At 38.3% G+C, this 17,939-nt stretch overlaps 1 protein-coding gene across 1 annotated transcript; it reads right to left on the bottom strand.

Annotated features, from left to right (window-relative positions):
• Positions 1-3,934: 3,934 nt before the first annotated feature.
• LOC131520032 (C-type lectin domain family 2 member A-like) lies at positions 3,935-15,854 on the bottom strand. The gene is made up of 5 exons (XM_058743738.1): positions 15,710-15,854; positions 14,891-15,034; positions 9,912-10,081; positions 6,837-6,940; positions 3,935-6,045 (listed from the first exon to the last, which is right to left on the bottom strand). Exons 1-5 carry the CDS (start codon positions 15,753-15,755, stop codon positions 5,922-5,924), a joined length of 588 nt encoding a protein of 195 aa, XP_058599721.1. The 5' UTR covers positions 15,756-15,854; the 3' UTR covers positions 3,935-5,921.
• Positions 15,855-17,939: the final 2,085 nt, after the last annotated feature.

The raw sequence follows: 17,939 nt of genomic DNA, 5'->3' as shown, positions 1-17,939 counted from the left end.
GTTAGGTTTACATGGGCTAATAGATGATATTTTCCAGGTTTATTGTCTGTTTGTTTCTGTTTCTAACCTAGAGCCTATATGGAGACTTGGAGCAGAGAGATTATTACATTAATGTTTGTTAATTAAATATAAATTCATCAGTGGGGAAACCTGCTTTAAGGTCTTAGATCCACTAGGAGTAAAACTGAAAGGTCATACATGAATTTCTAAAAGAAAAATGATTCCAAATTGATATGTGTGAACAGAAGTAATTATAGTTTACAGGGAATGAAATATAAAAACTTCAGCTCATTTTAAAAATTAAACACAGCACAAATCCGTGTTTATTTAGTATAATGAATGCAAATATACATATTATTTTATTAATGTGAACATTTGAGAAATGTGGGAAAAAATGATAGGAGAGAAGTTACACTTAAGAGGAAGGGAGAAAAAAAATGCTGAAAGATCAAGAGTCTGTGGATCTTTTTATTTTTTATTATTATTTTTTTTCTTGTTAGGATTGTTTTATTTTTATTTTTATTTCAATATATGAAGTTTATTGTCAAACTGGTTTCCATACAACACCCAGTGCTCATCCCAAAAGGTGCCCTCCTCAATACCCATCACCCACCCTCCCCTCCCTCCCACCCCCATCAACCCTCAGTTTGTTCTCAGTTTTTAAGAGTCTCATGCTTTGGCTCTCTTCCAATCTAACCTCTTTTTTTTTTTTCTTCCCCTCCCCCATGGGTTTCTGTTAAGTTTCTCAGGATCCACATAAGAGTGAAACCATATGGTATCTGTCTTTCTCTGTATGGCTTATTTCACTTAGCATCACACTCTCCAGTTCCATCCACGTTGCTACAAAGGGCCGTATTTCATTCTTTCTCATTGCCACGTAGTACTCCATTGTGTATATAAACCACAATTTCTTTATCCATTCATCAGTTGATGGACATTTCGGCTCTTTCCATAATTTGGCTATTGTTGAGAGTGCTGCTATAAACATTGGGGTACAAGTGCCCCTATGCATCAGTACTCCTGTATCCCTTGGGTAAATTCCTAGCAGTGCTATTGCTGGGTCATAGGGTAGGTCTATTTTTAATTTTTTGAGGAACCTCCACTCTGTAGATCTTTTTAAAATTGAAAGTCAAGGGGCGCCTGCGTGGCTGAGTCGGTTAAGCGTCCGACTTCGGCTCAAGTCATGATCTCACAACTCGTAAGTTCAAGCCCCGCGTTGGGCTCTGCGCTGACAGCTCGGAGCCTGGAACCTGCTTCGGATTCTGTGTCTCCCCCTCTTTTTGTCCCTCCCCTGTATGCATTCTGTCTTCTTCTCTCCCAAAAATAAACTAAAAATAAAAATAAATAAAATTCAAAGCCAAGTTATCAATGCTCCTTGAAACTCAGATTTTGGTTTAAACTTTTAAGCATTAAAATAATTAAATATTAAAACATACAACAATTAGTCTACCTGGATGTTTAAAAAATTCCTATCCAAGGGGTATTCTCAAAATAATATATCTGATTAAGTTGTAAAATGTGTGTTTGCACATAAGGAAATATTAAGCTGGTGAAATTTTGATATGAGAATTCTAAAACTACTGTGAATTTAATTAGCCATGTCTAAAAATCCTAATAGAAAGCAAAGCTTGTCTTATTATTTCCATTATATATCTACATATGTGTATATTTTAAGGGATTAGATCGCCTGAATCACAACTAAAGTTATTTTTAGATTACCCAGTTCTCCAATTTAATGTTCTTAATTATATAGTGATTCTAATTGTTGGGAAGGGAGTATATCAAATAATGTAAATTAGAAGATTCTCAGTGAAGGGAGCCTGGGTGGCTCAGTCGGTTAAGTGTCTGACTTTGGCTCAGGTCATGATCTCATGGTCCAGGAGTTGGAGACCCACGTCAGGCTCTGTGCTGACAGCTCAGAGCCTGGAACCTACTTCAGATTCTGTGTCTTTCTCTCTCTCTGCCCGTCCCCTGCTCACACTCTGTTTTTCTCTCAAAAATAAATAAACATTAAAACTTTTTTTTTTAAAGAAGATTCTGAGTGAAAAATCCTTTAGGAATAAATTCATAATTTATGACACCTTAAAAGTTTTTATCCTTAAGCTTCAGACTTCTTTTGGAATTCATGTATGTTTCTGTGTATGTATGTGGCTTGGAGAAAATTATTGCTTCAGTAGGTAAAGACTTTGATGAGACCACCTTCAACTTCCCACTTATTTTCCTATTATAGTCTAGTGCCAAATCTGCCTCCCTTTCCCCAGAAAGGAAGAAGGGCTGAGATTCCTTTGCTCCTGAAATTTTACTATGTCATTTCCTGCTCCCATTGTTCCCCGGCCCTTTCTTCCCTTCTTTGACAAACTTTATATGACAATTTTTCAACTCATCTGGTATGTTATCTCTAATAACAGAAAAAGACCTAACATTAGGGTGGTTAGAAGTATGAAAAAGAGAAAACCAGTTGTACTGCACCCCGGCCCCTCTCAGCACATTTCTCTCTAACACTGTGTTCACATAGGAAGGTGCACCTCAGTGCATGGCCCCCTTCGCGTTGATTTGCTGGGTAGCCAGGTCACCAAGGTGAACTTGTTGGAATAGCCTTGGCTAAGGAACTCTCCATACTACTTTTCTTCTCTACTCTTGAGGGTTCCCTTTCTGCCATTATTATTTTCCCACTGAACTTTTTTTTATTCCCAGAAACCAGTTTGATTATCCCCCCCCCCCAAAAAAAGACCAAAAAAATGAGATTATTTTAATAGTTAAAATGTACATTGGATGATATGGCAACTCCAAAGTGGTAGGTCTGAGATACATATCAGATATGGCATTGGGCCAGATCAAACGCAGAACTCGCAAGAAGAAGAAGAGAATCTTTCAATAAACCCTCAACAGTAAGCTGTTCATGAGTATTAAATTACTACTCTGGGAACATATCCCCGTAGATACTGTATAGCAACTGGATTAGTATTCCCATTTCCAAGTAAGCATTTTTCAAGTCAACTGAAGTATCATATATTCACTCTTACACAATGATAACGTTGTATTCCTAAATATCTTTTTTTCTTCATTTATCCTCATTTGTCTTGAACACCCTGGCTTCTCCACTAATCACTGTATAAATTGCCATGTTACTTTCATACTTTTTAATACTTGTATGTGTATAAAAATATATACACTATTGATTATATATATACTATAAATATATACATACTAAAAATAAAAATATATACTTCGTGTGTGTATATATATAACATATACATATATACTCCTACTTAAGTGCATATAGATAGTATACTTAAAAGTATAAAAAAATTTTCATCAAGTATAAACATATTTTAACTTTTACAAGTTGTCTTTCTGATGAACATAAGGGAAAGGAAGCAAAAATCATATAAAAACAGGGGGGGGACAAAACATAAGAGACTCTTAAATATGGAGCAAAAAAAGAGGGTTACTGAGGGGGTGGCGGGAGAGGGAGGGGCTAAATGGCTAGGGGGCATTAAGAAATACACTCCTGAAATCATTGTTGCACTATTTGCTAACTTGGATGTAAATTTAAAAAATAAATAAGATGGTAAAAAGAAAAAAAAAAGAACTTGTCTTTCTAGAATCTCAGGGATACGCACTTCGAAGCATAATTATTCTTTATTGTCTTGGAAGAAAGATGTACGAATATTTTTATTTTATTTACAAAACACCAAAACTTGAGGGGCCTGGGTGGCTCGTCGCTTAAGTCTCCAAGTCTTGATTTCGGCTCAGGTTGTGATCTCACGGTTTGTGAGTTCGAGCCCCATGCCAGGCTCCATGCTGACAGTGCAGCACCTGCTTTGGATCCTCGGTCTCCCTCCGCCCCCCCTCCCCCCACTTACCCCCATTTACTCTCTCTCCAAGTAAATAAATAAACAAACTTAAAAAACCAAACCACCAAAACTCTCAATTTGTTTTCACAGGAACAGCTTTATTTCAGTATTAATTAGTAAACTTGAGGCAGACAACTTTAAAATCTGTATGCAATAGCATTGGATGCCATAAAAGCCATGAGTCATACAAAGGGATTCTTGACATTTTTGCTTTATTATATAGATACAATGATCCCCTCATTTTTAAAACTGTAACTTGAAAGGGCAAAGAAACATTTTACATTTCCCTATGTGATCTTGGACACTATCCAGTATTGGAAGTTTTGCAAGTCCAACCATCTCCAAATGTTTCGGCATCTCATCTTCTGAAAACTATGCACTTCTCTCATTTAATAGTTCTGTAAATACATATGAACTAATTTATTTGTCTGAAATTATACTATTGTTCTATTAGTGCTCGTATGGGCACAGATTCAGCTTTGTGACTAAGACTAAGGAATCTAGCTTTACAGCCTACCTAAAAAATAAAACAAAAATCAAGTAACAAGCATTTGTAAAAGAAAATTATTTTCTCATTAGGCAAGCAATGACTCTTTGCTACGAAGGGCTTTTCTACTTTCGTCAGGTCAACATATTCCCTCGGACCTCTGGGGGCTCTACTCGTGTCCATGTCGTGTATCCAGCCCAGACTTGCTCATGAGTTCCAGAACTGTGCATTCAACGGCTTGCTCAGAGCCTGGAGCCCGCTTCAGATTCTGTGTCTCCTTCTCTCTCTGCCCCTCCCCTGCTCACGCTTTGTCTCACTCTGTTTCTCAAAAATAAACAAATATTTAAAAAAAATTAAAAAACAAACAATATTTCCCCCATAATGATTTCACTGGGAGCCTCCTTCTCGGCTTTGGGCATGCACTTCCTTCTGTTGCCGCTGAACCTTTCCATACAAGACATACATTTGTTTGTGCACTTCTTCTACTGTTTGATAATTAAACGTGAAAGGTTCATCTGTCCCATCTCTGATTTTCTGAAGAATAGGAGAGAGGGAAGTACAGGGAGGAAAAGGAAGTGAAAATGAGGGTGCAGAGAGGGGATGAAAACATGGAAACTTTGGCCTGGCTTGGAAAAGATACAAGAATGAGACCCCACTGCTATTTTCCTAAGTTCTTACTTGTCCCGTTCTCCAGTCTGTGTTCTATGACAACTGTTTTCATTTCTAGCAGTGAGCATACATTACGCACCCATAAGATGCAGATCATGGATTTCACTTTAATGCAAGGATCATTTTTAACAAACAGATCTGGTTAACCTTGAGTAACTGGGAAGGTCATATTCTCTGAAAAGTTACACATTCTGCCACAGAACCTGATTTGTCGTTTTCTCAACTAGAGGCTTGAGCAGCAGAGTTCAAATACCTCTTTCACCCATTTGTTCCCCAAATTTATACTATTGATATTGTCCATTGTACAATAGGTTCCTGGCATTCGGTACTAGACAGGTGCTAGTTCAGACTATTTACTCAAAATCCTGATGGTCTGAACATGATGGCCTGTGGGGTTGGCGCATGAAAGCGATTCGTTTAGCTAGTAACTCAACGCATTTCAACACGAGGCTTGTGTTTCCATAACGCTACATTCACGAGAGACTCTCATACATATTGCAAAACCAAAAGAACATCAACAACAAGTATCGATAATAAAAGTAAGGAGGCAGGGCAAAAATATTACAGTTCTTAGAAAAACAAGCCACTTTAAATGACATTAATCTGAATCCATAGGAGTAAATACCGTAAAATGTCATTTAAGTTTTTCATTCGTATTTAATGTATTACGTATCAGAAGTTTTATTCTGTGAGATTTGGGAATGGACGTTGGGGCATGTATTTCTTGAATCCTAAGACTCTAGAAGATTTATAAACATGGATTTAGAGACGCGGAGTAAAACACCAATGGAAATTTCTAAACATGAATCTCATGTACTTTCATATTAATATAATATGTTTCCTTCAAGAGGAATAAAAATTATCCCTTTTACACTATTTTACGTAAAATATCTTAGATCCATGATGTCTTAACTTCTGGGTATGCATATGTCTGATTTGCTACAAATCCATTTTCTAACCAAGCGGGTACTGGAGCCTCTGATCCCTGTTTTGTGTAGATAGGCACATTCTCCAATTCCAATGACTTGAAACCTAAAACAAAACACAGAAGGGGGAAAAAACAAAGGCGACAGGATGAGTGAGTCCTGACTGGAGTGACTGCAGAAAAATTTTCCTCTGCTGGGAGCATTTACTCTTACCCAACACGGTAGTGTTTGAATATAATGCAAAGTGAACTCATATGCGTTGGCCTTAAATGCGGCTTCAGAAACTCAAAAAAACCCTGTAACCTATATGGTGAAGAAGTGCAGGATTTACTGCTAAGTACGTGTTAAATATGCGTTGTGAAATTCTAGAAGTATTCACATCTCTGAACATTGATGTCTCGCCCCCGTAAAGTGGAGATAAATATGCCTATTTCCCATGGTTGTTGTGGAAGTCAAATGATATGAAACATTGTTGGAATATTACAAGTATTAAATGCTTTGTACAATCGTTTTTTTAATGTTTATTTATTTTTGAGAGAGAGAGAGAGAGAGAGAGAGAGAGCACAAGCAGGGTAGAGGCAAAGAGAGAGAGAGGGAGACGGACTCTGAAGCAGGCTCCGCACTGCCAGCTCAAAGCCCGATGTGGGTCTCGAACCCACAAATGGTCAGATCATGAACTGAGCCAAAGTCAGACGCTCAAGCCTGAGCCACCCAGGCACCCCTTTACTCTATACAATAATTTATATTACCACTTTTTCTCTGGGCTCATTTTACTCTCCACCACAAAGGAAACTTCCAGGAGAATGGTGTGTATGGATTTTAGCTCAGATCTCTCTGTGGTGGTAAAGGGCTTAGAGCCCCAGCTTTCGGTGGATAAATTACAGACCCAGGACTTACCAACCACTGTATATGGTTCCATCTATCCACTTCCAGCTCTGTCCTGCTTCTCGACTCAGTCCAATCCAATATTGAGAGTGGTCAGAATATCGCTTCAGGAAATCCTTTAAGAAAGTATATTAGGATGAATAGCAAATGCTTCGTTCGGTTGGATTTTCTTTTGTCTCGTTATACTTTTTGGAGAAATACAGACTTTCATATTTGGAAGGCGGCAGTGTCCTTCCTTATCTGGTTCACAGGTTAGTTCATGGGTTCAGTTACTTCTGTAACAACTACCCTAGTAAATTGCATTGGGTAGCTTTCTTCCTATTCTATTTCTTTTTTAAAAAGTGTTTATTTTGAGAGAGAGAGAGAAAGAGAGCAGGGGAGGGGCAGAGAGAGAGGGAGATAGAGAATCCCAAGCAGGCTCCGCATTGCCATCACAGAGCCCGATGCAGGGCTCAAACTCATGAACCATGAGATCATGACCTGAGCCGAAATGAAGAGTCGATGCTTAACCAACTGAGCCACCCAGGTGCCCCTCTTTTTCATTTCTAAAAGAATTGTTAGAAGACAGACATGATCTGTTCTGTGATGGCTTGGTCAAATTTGCCAGTAAATCTTAGGTTTGGTGCCTTTTGGAACAGGACAATCTTAGAAGTAAAATATATTGAACAATTGGTTCATTCAGGTTTTATATATCTTCGTAATTCATTCTGATACATTATAGTTTCTGATATTATTACCAATAGCCTAGCTTTTACGTTTTGTTTGGATTTGGTTAGTAATTGCTTTGCATATATTTCCTTTCATTTTTCTGTCCAACTTTTATGTGTGTGTTCACACGTGTGTGTATGCGTATGTGCTTAAGTATGTCTCTGTAAGTAGCATGTTACCGGACTTTATTGCTTTTTTTTTAAAAAACCATCTGATAATTTTTTTTTCATTCAAGAAACTAAAAGCATTTAAAAATCATTTTATCACGATTGCTGTCGTATTTGGATTTGTCAGTGTCGTGTTTGTTGACTACTAGTTTTTTTCCCCTTTTTTTAGCTTTTTGTGAATTCTGTTGGGTTGATACTTTCTCTATGTCTTTAATTTATTTGAACGCTTTAGTTTGTTTGAACACTTTTTACCCTTTGATGCTTACAATTCAATTTTTTAAAAATATGTCTGTCCATACATATCCAAATTTCGGTTGTCTACACAACTGTTTAAATAATTATTTAGACAATTATCCATTTCTTCAAAGTTTTCAAATTCATTGGCATAAAATTATTTGTAAGATTTTATGCTTTTAGATCTCTACTGTTTAGGGGCACCTGGGTGGTTCAGTCGGTTAAGTGTCCAACTTCAGCTCAGGTCATGATCTCGCGGTTCCTGAGTTCGAGCCCCGAGTCGGGCTCTGTGCTGACCGCTCAGAGCCTGGAGCCTGCTTCAGATTCTGTGTCTCCCTCTCTCTCTCTGACCCTCCCCCGTTCATGCTCTGTCTCTCTCTGTCTCAAAAATAAAAATAAACATTAAAAATTAAAAAAAATTTTTTCTATTGTTTATAATTTTTAAAATTAAAATTTTTTAAATTAAAAAAAATCTCTACTATTTATAATCTCTACTGTTTATAATCAGGTGCATATATCTGTTTTCTTTTTCTGTGATCAATTCTATCTATGTACAGAAGCAGCATTGCTTTTGTATATCCTCATTATTTTGTTGAACTCTTGTTTGTTTATTCCAAAAATTATTTCAGTGATTGTGCTTTTCAGTCAAAGTATTTCCTTTGTTTTGTTTCCGTATTCATCTGATACTTCCCGTTTTTTTCACTGCTCTAGTTTCTTGATTTATTATTCTATAGAATGGAATGTATGACTTCATTTCTACTTTTCAGCCATCTGAGTGTACTTATCCAAAAATCCTTGTCAGAACGAGCTACAAAATTAGTTCAAATTTAGGACAATCCCTCTTCTGTCCTTTCCTGGTAGAGTAAGGGTTCCATAAATGTTAAATACATCCCTGTGCTCCTTGAGGTCTTAACTGTTTTGTCTCTTGCCACCTCTATTGTTCTCTATCTCTATTATTTCTGGTTGGGGGAAGTTTGTACTGTGTACTTTTAAGTTTTTCCATTAACCCTTTTCTTTTTTAAAAATTTTTTTTTTTCAACGTTTTTTTAAATTTATTTCTGGGACAGAGAGAGACAGAGCATGAACGGGGGAGGGGCAGAGAGAGAGGGAGACACAGAGTCGGAAACAGGCTCCAGGCTCCGAGCCATCAGCCCAGAGCCTGACGCGGGGCTCGAACTCACGGACCGCGAGATCGTGACCTGGCTGAAGTCGGACGCTTAACCGACTGCGCCATCCAGGCGCCCCTCCATTAACCCTTTTCTATGCCTTGAACCTACCAGACCTTCTTGGTTATGCTTGACTCCTTTATTAATCCTTTCCAGTATCTCTGACACCTGGTTTGCCATGAATTTCTGCTTATTATTATTTTTTGAATATAGTTCCACAAAAAGCAACTTTAATTTGGTGTAAAACAGGTAGGCAATAACAGTTCATTACTGAGGGCTTTATTATGGCTTCATGGGTCTGAGCTTCGTGGGAAGTGGTTTTGGACTTTCCCTGGATTTTGCTGCTGTATTTCACTCAAAAATATAGAGCTAGCTAATTATGCAGTTGCATTTTTTTGAAGAATAGTCAGATCTTTCTGGTGGGAGATATACCACTCTAACCCTGCTTTTAGAGTCTAGGCAGGAATATATAAGCTGCTCTATATTAGGCATAGGGAAAAATGCCTAGTATGTAACTTATTTCTAAATCCTTCTACTTCCAGTTGGAAAAGTCAGGTGGGGAAAGTCATGTCCTAAATGTTGTCTAATAATTTTTACTCTGAGGGTTGATCTGACCTGACCTGGGAGGTGAGTGTGGTCTGACCTGAGCTCTTTCTTTGATTAAGCTGATGTGGAAAAAAAAAAGGGGGGGGGGTGTTTCTTCTATGAAGGATGAGAGGGTCTTTTTTGGACCATTTCCATTTCCAGTGTGCATCCTCCGTATCAGCTATAGCCCCCAAGAACATAATCATAATTTAAAAGAATTGCCTTACCAGTTCTTTAGTGGTGTTGAAGACAGCAAGAGTGGCTGCATGAGAGGCACAGAAGTTCTGGCTTGCTGTCCAGGTTCTTGTACTTTCGGAGAAATAGAAGCACTTTCCTAGGTAACCAATCCAGCCATCCAAGCATGACACGCGTTCAGCGGAAGATTTGTGTTTTTCAACTGAGAACAATTTCCTGATATATTAACTACCGAGGCGGAGGCACGCCCTGAACGTTCTGCTCTGAGACACATTAGAATTTGATGCAAAACGATTATCTTATCCCTAGATATGAAATTCACCAGATTAGCTTTTGGCCCTTCAGTCTGAAGTTTCGGGATTTCCTTAGTCATTCTTCGTTTTTCTCCAAATGAGGACAGATCGTAAATTCTCGTATTTGTTTTTTGCTAAGTTGAAAGAAATCCATGGCAGACGCCACTCGTGTAGATGCTGGCATTGCTCGGATTCAAGACTCCCTGCTCTTCTCCGGTGACACACTCCTCCTAGGTGAGCACACTCATTCTCATGACGCTGTCATGCTTATACTGATAATTATTGAATTGATGTGCCAAACCCAGGCCTCTCGTCAGAGATCTCCTATATACAATTGCCTAATGGACACTCATCCAGTCAATAAAATGAAAATATTTGTGAGTGTACCCTATGTTAAGCATCGTTGTGTGTATTTATTACAGACATGGTCCCTGCCATCATTGTGCTGAGAGCCTAGTGGGGCAGATAGAGAGTGAACAAGTAATTAACAAATTTCAAGGAGTGATACAAAAGGGATAGCCACGGGTACTAAGAGAACAAGAGTTGAGGGGAGTTGGTCCCGCTCAGGCGTGGGTGTTGGAGTCGACATTTCAGGTGACACTTCAAGGATGCAGAGAGCTAGCTCACTAGACTAAGGATGAGGAGAACACTTCTCAGCAAAGAGGAAGTGAGCGTGTAAAAGTCCTCGAGGGTAAAGGTCCTTTTCACTTGAGAAAGGGAAATCAGCATGAGTGGACCATAACCAAGGCCAGAAATTCGAACAGGAGCTAGGTATTGCTTATACACGTGGTTAAGGTTTTACACCTTACACTAAAAGGATTGTCTCAAAATTAGAGATAGGTGATGATGTATGGACTGGATTGATGGCCTGTTGATTCATTAAAATTCTTGTTAGAAGAAAAATAGATTTGGGGAAAAGACAAGTGTTCAAGAGACTTAAATACAGAGAACAAACTGAGGGCTGATGGGGGGGGAGGTGCGGGGGAGAGGGGAAAACGGGTGATGGGAATTGAGGAGGGCACTTGTGGGGATGAGCACTGGGTGTTGTATGTAAGCTATGAATCATGGGAATCTACTCCCAAAGTCAAGAGCACACTGTATACGCCGTATGTTAGCTAACTTGACAATAAATTATGTATTAAAAAATAATAAAAAAATAAAGTGCACAAAATAACTAAGTGGGAGATACTTGTTCCGGTTCTGCATATGCTTCTATGATGCTTAAGTTATGTTTCAAGTCTAACTTTTTCTTTGAACTTTAATGAAAAGTGCATCAGAATTTGATTTCTGTTTACATCTGCAGCTTTATTTCATCTGATTTTTCTGTAGGCCCTTTGTTTCTGTCTCCATTTTCTTGTTTACCAAACTTCTCCTAGTCCCTTATACATGTCATGTTACTTTAGGTAATATGTGGGCCTTTGCTCACGCTGCTCTGTGTTCCTCAATGCCATACCCCCACCCTAACTTGCAATAAAACAATTTCATCCTGTCCAAGTTGTATTTAAATGATCTATTATGTTACAGCACAATTTCCTCTATGAATTTCCTCCACTCCATCCCATTGGAATTGATCATACTCTACTTTCCATGCTCTTGGCTTCTAATAGACTACCAGATTTAATACATTATAGCTATGACATTATATATATAGCTATAGCTATATTCATATATACATTATTATATATTATATATATTATATATATATTATTATATATATATAATTTTTGCCTCTTCTCTCTCTATCTCATCTATCTATCTCTATCTCTCTATTCCTCTCTATAGGTAAATCGTTATACCTGGTGATTATGTCATGTCTGATTGCTGCATAAATCAACAAAATATATAGCAGTCATACCCATCCAAGAAAAATCTATATAACTGTTCTCAAGTATACCTAAGTGAAGGAACAATTTTTATTCTAGACCTAATTAGACCTTTGCCTATTTTAACCTAAGTATTCATATCTATTAAGTAAGAAAAGCTCGTTTTTACATCAATGCACAAACTGCATCATCTGATCTGGGTCACAGGAATTTAGCATCCTAGGTTGTGTTAAATAACCTTTACTTTTGCTTGATAGCTTTAGGAAATCAGTGAGTTTTAGCATCACAAGCAGCACTAAAAACTATTGAATCCAGTCCTCTGTTGTATAAATAGGGACACTGAGATGCTAGACGCTGGATGACTTATAACCAAAGATAAAACCGGGAGATGGAATTCTGGTCCCACAGTTCAATATCACTACAAGATAAAGCATATTAACCTTTATAAACTGTCTATAGCGTTGTGTGACCCAGTTCTCTTGAACATGGCTTGAATCAGAGAACACAAATGAGGATCCTTAGGAAGTCCACTGAATAAATTCCACTGAGAGAAAACTAGGAGCATCTGTGAGCATGGCCTGTACTGACTGCAGTAGGCGGCCTGGAAGAAACCCTACGTTTCTAAGAACAGGTTGCACATATTTCAGCTCCTTTAACAAATAAGTGGGTATTTATTTTATATAAACCATAGGAAATAAGCTCACTTAGAAAGAGACAGCATTGGGGGCGCCTGGGTGGCTCAGGCAGTTAAGCGTCTGACTTCGGCTCAGGTCATGATCTCACGGTCCGCGAGTTTGAGCCCCGCATCGGGCTCTGTGCTGACAGCTCAGAGCCTGGAGCCTGTTTCGGATTCTATGTCTCCCTCTCTCTCTCTGCCCCCTCCTCTGCTCGCCCTCTGTGTCTCTCTCCCTCTCAAAAGTAAAAATAAAGATTAAAAAAAAATTAACAAAAAAGAGAGAGACAGCATTGTAGATATTGTAAGAATGATGAATAAAATGCAGAGGACTTGGGTTCAGGTTGTAACTTGGGTCTACTCAACGGTCTTTAGACAGCTGCTATCTCTGACATTCAAAGTCCTTGTGTATAGCAAAAGAAAATAAGAACACTAATACTTTACTACTGCTCTGGGTCACTAGAAAATGCAGGTAAAATATTGTGTATTAAAATATTTTATAGAGCATAAAACACTTTACAAATATATGTTTTGTTTTATCAAAAATCTTTCTCCTCCTCCTCTCCCTCCAACTTCTCTCCTCCTCCTCCTCCTTCCTCTTATTTTTATTATTTTGTCCAGAGAAGCTATATGACTGTAATTACAGTGTAATTTAAGCTGAGTAAAAATATCAATAATGTTTATTTCCTTAACTTGACCAATAGATATCATTTATGCTTTTACTTGGGCAACAGTCTCCTTAGTTTGTAGTTAGGTATAAATTATAACTTTAGACCATGCCTCAAAGAGGAGTAGTTTGGTGCTAAAATTTTTACTGTAAATATTTAAGCCCATTCCCCTAATATGATGTCATAGTCTTTTTGGCAAAGCTGTTTACTCACCTGGACTTCATTACCTATGTCCTCCTCATGGAACTCATCATTCTTATTATTTGACTCATGACTTTGCTTTGTTGAGTAAGTTCCATGAGGGCAGGAATCGTATCTGTCTTGTTTGTTGTCAACACACAGCCTAATGCCGAGTTTATATAATGATTTCTTTCTCCATCTCCTTATCTAATTATCTATTTATATACATACAGGGTATTCACATGTGTATATATTTCTATACATGTACAGAAATATATACACGTATATATGTACATATACATGTATAATACATATATTCATGTGTAAATCACATACATGTGTATACATGTGTATACATATACATATACATGTGTATAGAAATATATGCACACATATATGTACATATATACACGTATAATATATATATTCATGTGTAAATCATATACATGTGTATACGTGTATATACATATACATGTGTATAGAAATATATACACACATATATGTACATATATACATGCATAATACATATATTCATGTGTAAATCATATACACATTTATATATGCCCACCAAATGCATATATACTTATGCATATATTTTGAAACATCTCATTAAAATTGTTTCAAGTTATTTTCAGAAAATATGTACACAGTTTGCTATCATGAGAGGGCGATATACCATTCTAAACTTCCTTTTAGAATCTAAGAGTAATTGATATTTTGTGTACAAAATACGGTCATTAGGTTAGTAACAATTTCTTCTTGTCCAATTCTCTGTAGACCATATGTATAGTTGTGAATTATAATTGGAGCTTGGTAATCTGACCCTGTCATTGGAAGCTGCACAACCAGACACAGATCGAATGTTTTGCACCTTAAACTCAATTTCCATTCTTATCAACATAGTCATTGACTAGAAGCAGTTTAGAAAAAAAAATACTAATATATATGTAAAAGTATATGGTTTAGGGCAAGGTAGTCCCCAACTAGATAATATTCCATAAATTGCTACCAGTCCACAGGGAGATAAGGACCTGGTGATTCATTGTTAGCTATGCTACAAATATACTGTGCAGTTCTTTTTATATTTCTTCATAATGAGACTTTTTTGATGAAGGATGCAGTATGGAGATGTACTATTTTACCATGAGCCCCTTACCTTGTAAGTACTATAAGTCACACTGGTTTAGAAGAAAGTTTCATATGCATTACTGTTATCCTCACAGTATGAAATACAGCTATTATCCTCATTTTATAGAAGAAACATATGTCCATTCCATGCACAAAGATGTTCAAGAATTACCCTTAAAGCACACATACGGTGAAATATTTTATAGTAGCGTTAACATGAGCGTATTTGGGAAGTGGGCAACTCACCTGCTAAAATTGTGGCCAGGGTAGTTATCAAAATCATCAGAAAGAACATGACAATGGTGATAACTTTACAGATACAAAGTCTCTCTTTATTCCTTTTTGAGGGTCCTTGTGGTTTGTTGGTAAGGTTGAAAGTGATAATGTCTCCTTTTAAAAAAATCAATCAGTTTTTCATTACTAACTCGAGTTTGGAATGGTAGAAGAACAAGATCCGTATATGCAAACTGACCATATTTATCTGCTCTCAGTGATCAATGGAAAATTAAAATATACCATTTACAGTACTGCATAAAATATTGAATACTTATGGATAAATCTGACAAGAGACATGCAAAAGTTGTACACTGAAGACGACAAAACATTGCTGAAATAAATTACAGACATGAATAAATGGAGAAAGATACTGTTTTCATGAGTCAGGACTTCACTTTGTGAAGTTGTCAGTTTCACTCAAATGAATGTATAGCTTCATCACAATCCCAAACAAAATTCTCAGCCGGCATTTTTTTTTTTTTTTTTTTGGAGGGGGGTAGAAATTGGCAAGCTGTTTCTAAGCATTTCAATGTATGTCAATTTTATCTAATGATGCTGTTAAAAATAGTACAAAAATTTGTTATCTTTTATCCACACAGTGTGGATCTGGTTATAAGATACTTCGGATCGATAGCTGAAAATAATATGCCACGGCTAGAAGAAATGAGCAGGGAGATACCAACTCTCTGAGGAGAGTTAGGACTCAGAATCGATAGCAGGTGCCCACCAAATGTAAATTTGTTTACTGTACACATAGCACCTAGAGACTGTCACGCATGCGTTTCTTACCCTTAGACTGGAAATCTGAATTCCCCAGCGATAGTCCATCGTCCATGTTTCTTTTTCAGCAAAGGAACGATACAGATTGGTCGTAGGGAATGCCCAGGATTCCAGATCTCCGCCCGCCGGTTGGATTTAGTGTCAGCAATACGAAGACAAGCTAAAATGAGAACGTAAAGTTAAGGCAAACTAAAATGAGAATTCCACATCAATATCAAAATTATGACAAACCGCCTCGGAAGTCTGAGCAATCATGCGACTCCCGTCCTTTTGCTACATTGCCATCCGGAAATCATTCCGCTTCCCTGTGGTTTGAGGAGCCACTGGAGGTGGTGGGGGCCTCCGAAATGATTCTTTTGACTGTGGGGTTCAGTGGAAAGGAAGTGAGGTCCAGTAGTTTATGAGGCCGACAGATAGAGTTTTCACACCGTCACCTTGACCTACCAAAATTTTTAGTTAATTCTGACCATGATGGATCCAAGCCACAGACCAATTCTAAAGAAGTCCAGCGTGAAATAGCAATTTGCACTACAGTGAAAAGAACATCGCATCACTTTACTCTAATAATAATAATAGAAACAATCATACCTCAGGTGTATTGTGTGTTCACTTTATGGTAGCCCTGGTTCTGAGCTTTTCGGTTTTAGGACTTAATTTATACTCACAATGAAATGAAACAGGAGCTTATTATTATCATTACTTTACAGAGGAAGTAACCTCCTGAAAGTAACAGAGAGGTAAAAAGGGTTCTTAAAGTAATATAGCCAGTATGTGGCCAAACTTATATATTCGTTGGCTCTGATCACTGAACGACTCTGCTCTACTGTACTGCTTCTGTCTGTTCTGGTCCTTTCTGTGAGCGTTCTCATATGCTGAACTTCTATTTCCAGATGTAGAAAGCAGACCTCCCGTTCAGCAGCAGCATTTCTTTTTTTTTTTTTTAAAGTTTATTTATTTTTGAGAGAGACAGAGACAGAATGCGAGTGGGTTAGGGGCAGAGAGAGAGGGAGACCCAGAATCCGAAGCAGGCTCCAGGCTCCGAACGGTCAGCACAGAGTCCGATGCGGGGCTCGAACCCAACCCACGAGCTGTGAGATCATGACCTGAGCCGAAGTCAGACGCTCAACTGACTGAGCCACCCAGGTGCCCCAACAACAGCATTTCGAAGTTCCCTCCTTGGGAGACAAACGGAAAGTAATGGGTTGACAGTTTTTAAAGCTGGATTATAAGGAACAGAGTTCTAATTTTGCATATTGATGTTTTTAATATATGATTATTAATTCATATCCCCAAATAAAACATTTATTTCAGGAGCCATGGCTATGTGTTAGAAAGAGAGAGAGAGACAGAGAGAGAGAGTGAGAGAATGGGGAAATCTATGGCTAGGTTAATTTTTCAAGCCTTTATCTGAAGCAAAGATTATCCCAACACTCTACGTGCTACTTAAAAAGCATACATTTTCCCTGCGTACCGATTAGCTCTTGCTGTATTCAGGCTATTTTACAAAGCACGCCCCAAACCCTGGCTCACTCGCTAGTCTGTGCTGTGTTGGCCGAGTTGTCTGCGTTGTCCGGTCAAGGCTGATTGCGGCTGTGACCCTGCCTCAAGCCGTGAGTCTGGTGTGCTGGTTTCTTGGCTACCCCGGGGTCCAGGCGGAAAAGTCAGCCGCTACTCCAGAAGCTCTTCGCACAGAGATGTCAGAGGTACAAGAGGGTAAGCTCATCAATTCCGCTTATTTCAAGTCACTATTAACATCTCATTGGCTGAAGGTTATCTTCTGGTTGACCTCAAAGGCAAGGAATGGGGAAGTGCACTTCACTAGCCTTAAGAGGAATTGCAAAGCTGTACGGGTACAAGGAGTGAACTAGGGCCACAACCTAACTTGCTGGAGCACTTCTTGAACCCTCCTGGTCACATTTTGCCTTTTTTTTTTTTTTTTTTTTGAATCAGTCTCTTAGGTCTTTTTTGTTTTGTTTTTAATGTTTGGTTATTTTTGAGGGAGAAAGAGAGAGACAGAGCCCGAGTCGGGGAGGGGCAGAGAGAGAGAGGGAGACACAGAATCCGAAGCAGGCTCCAGGCTCCGAGCTGTCAGCACAGAGCCCGATGCGGGGCTCGAACTCACCAACCGTGTGAACCTGAGCTGAACTCTGATGCTTAACTGACGGAGCCATCCAGGTGCCCTGATTTTGTTTTGGTTTTCAGTGAAGAACTTTACCTAAGAGTGCTGCTTTCTGCCTCT

Source organism: Neofelis nebulosa, chromosome 8, assembly GCF_028018385.1.
Source record: "Neofelis nebulosa isolate mNeoNeb1 chromosome 8, mNeoNeb1.pri, whole genome shotgun sequence".
Lineage (NCBI taxonomy): Eukaryota > Metazoa > Chordata > Mammalia > Carnivora > Felidae > Neofelis > Neofelis nebulosa.
Note: the sequence above shows the minus strand (reverse complement) of the source record. Positions and strands in the feature narration are given on the sequence as shown.

Coding starts and splice junctions, on each gene's coding strand:
- LOC131520032 (XM_058743738.1), bottom strand. CDS start 15,755: ATGGACGATGGACTATCGCTGGGGAATTCAGATTTCCAGTCTAAGG. Junction 15,035..15,709: donor TTCAGATTTCCAGTCTAAGG/GTAAGAAACGCA, acceptor TTTTTTTAAAAG/GAGACATTATCACTTTCAAC. Junction 6,941..9,911: donor TCAACACCACTAAAGAACTG/GTAAGGCAATTC, acceptor ACTTTCTTAAAG/GATTTCCTGAAGCGATATTC.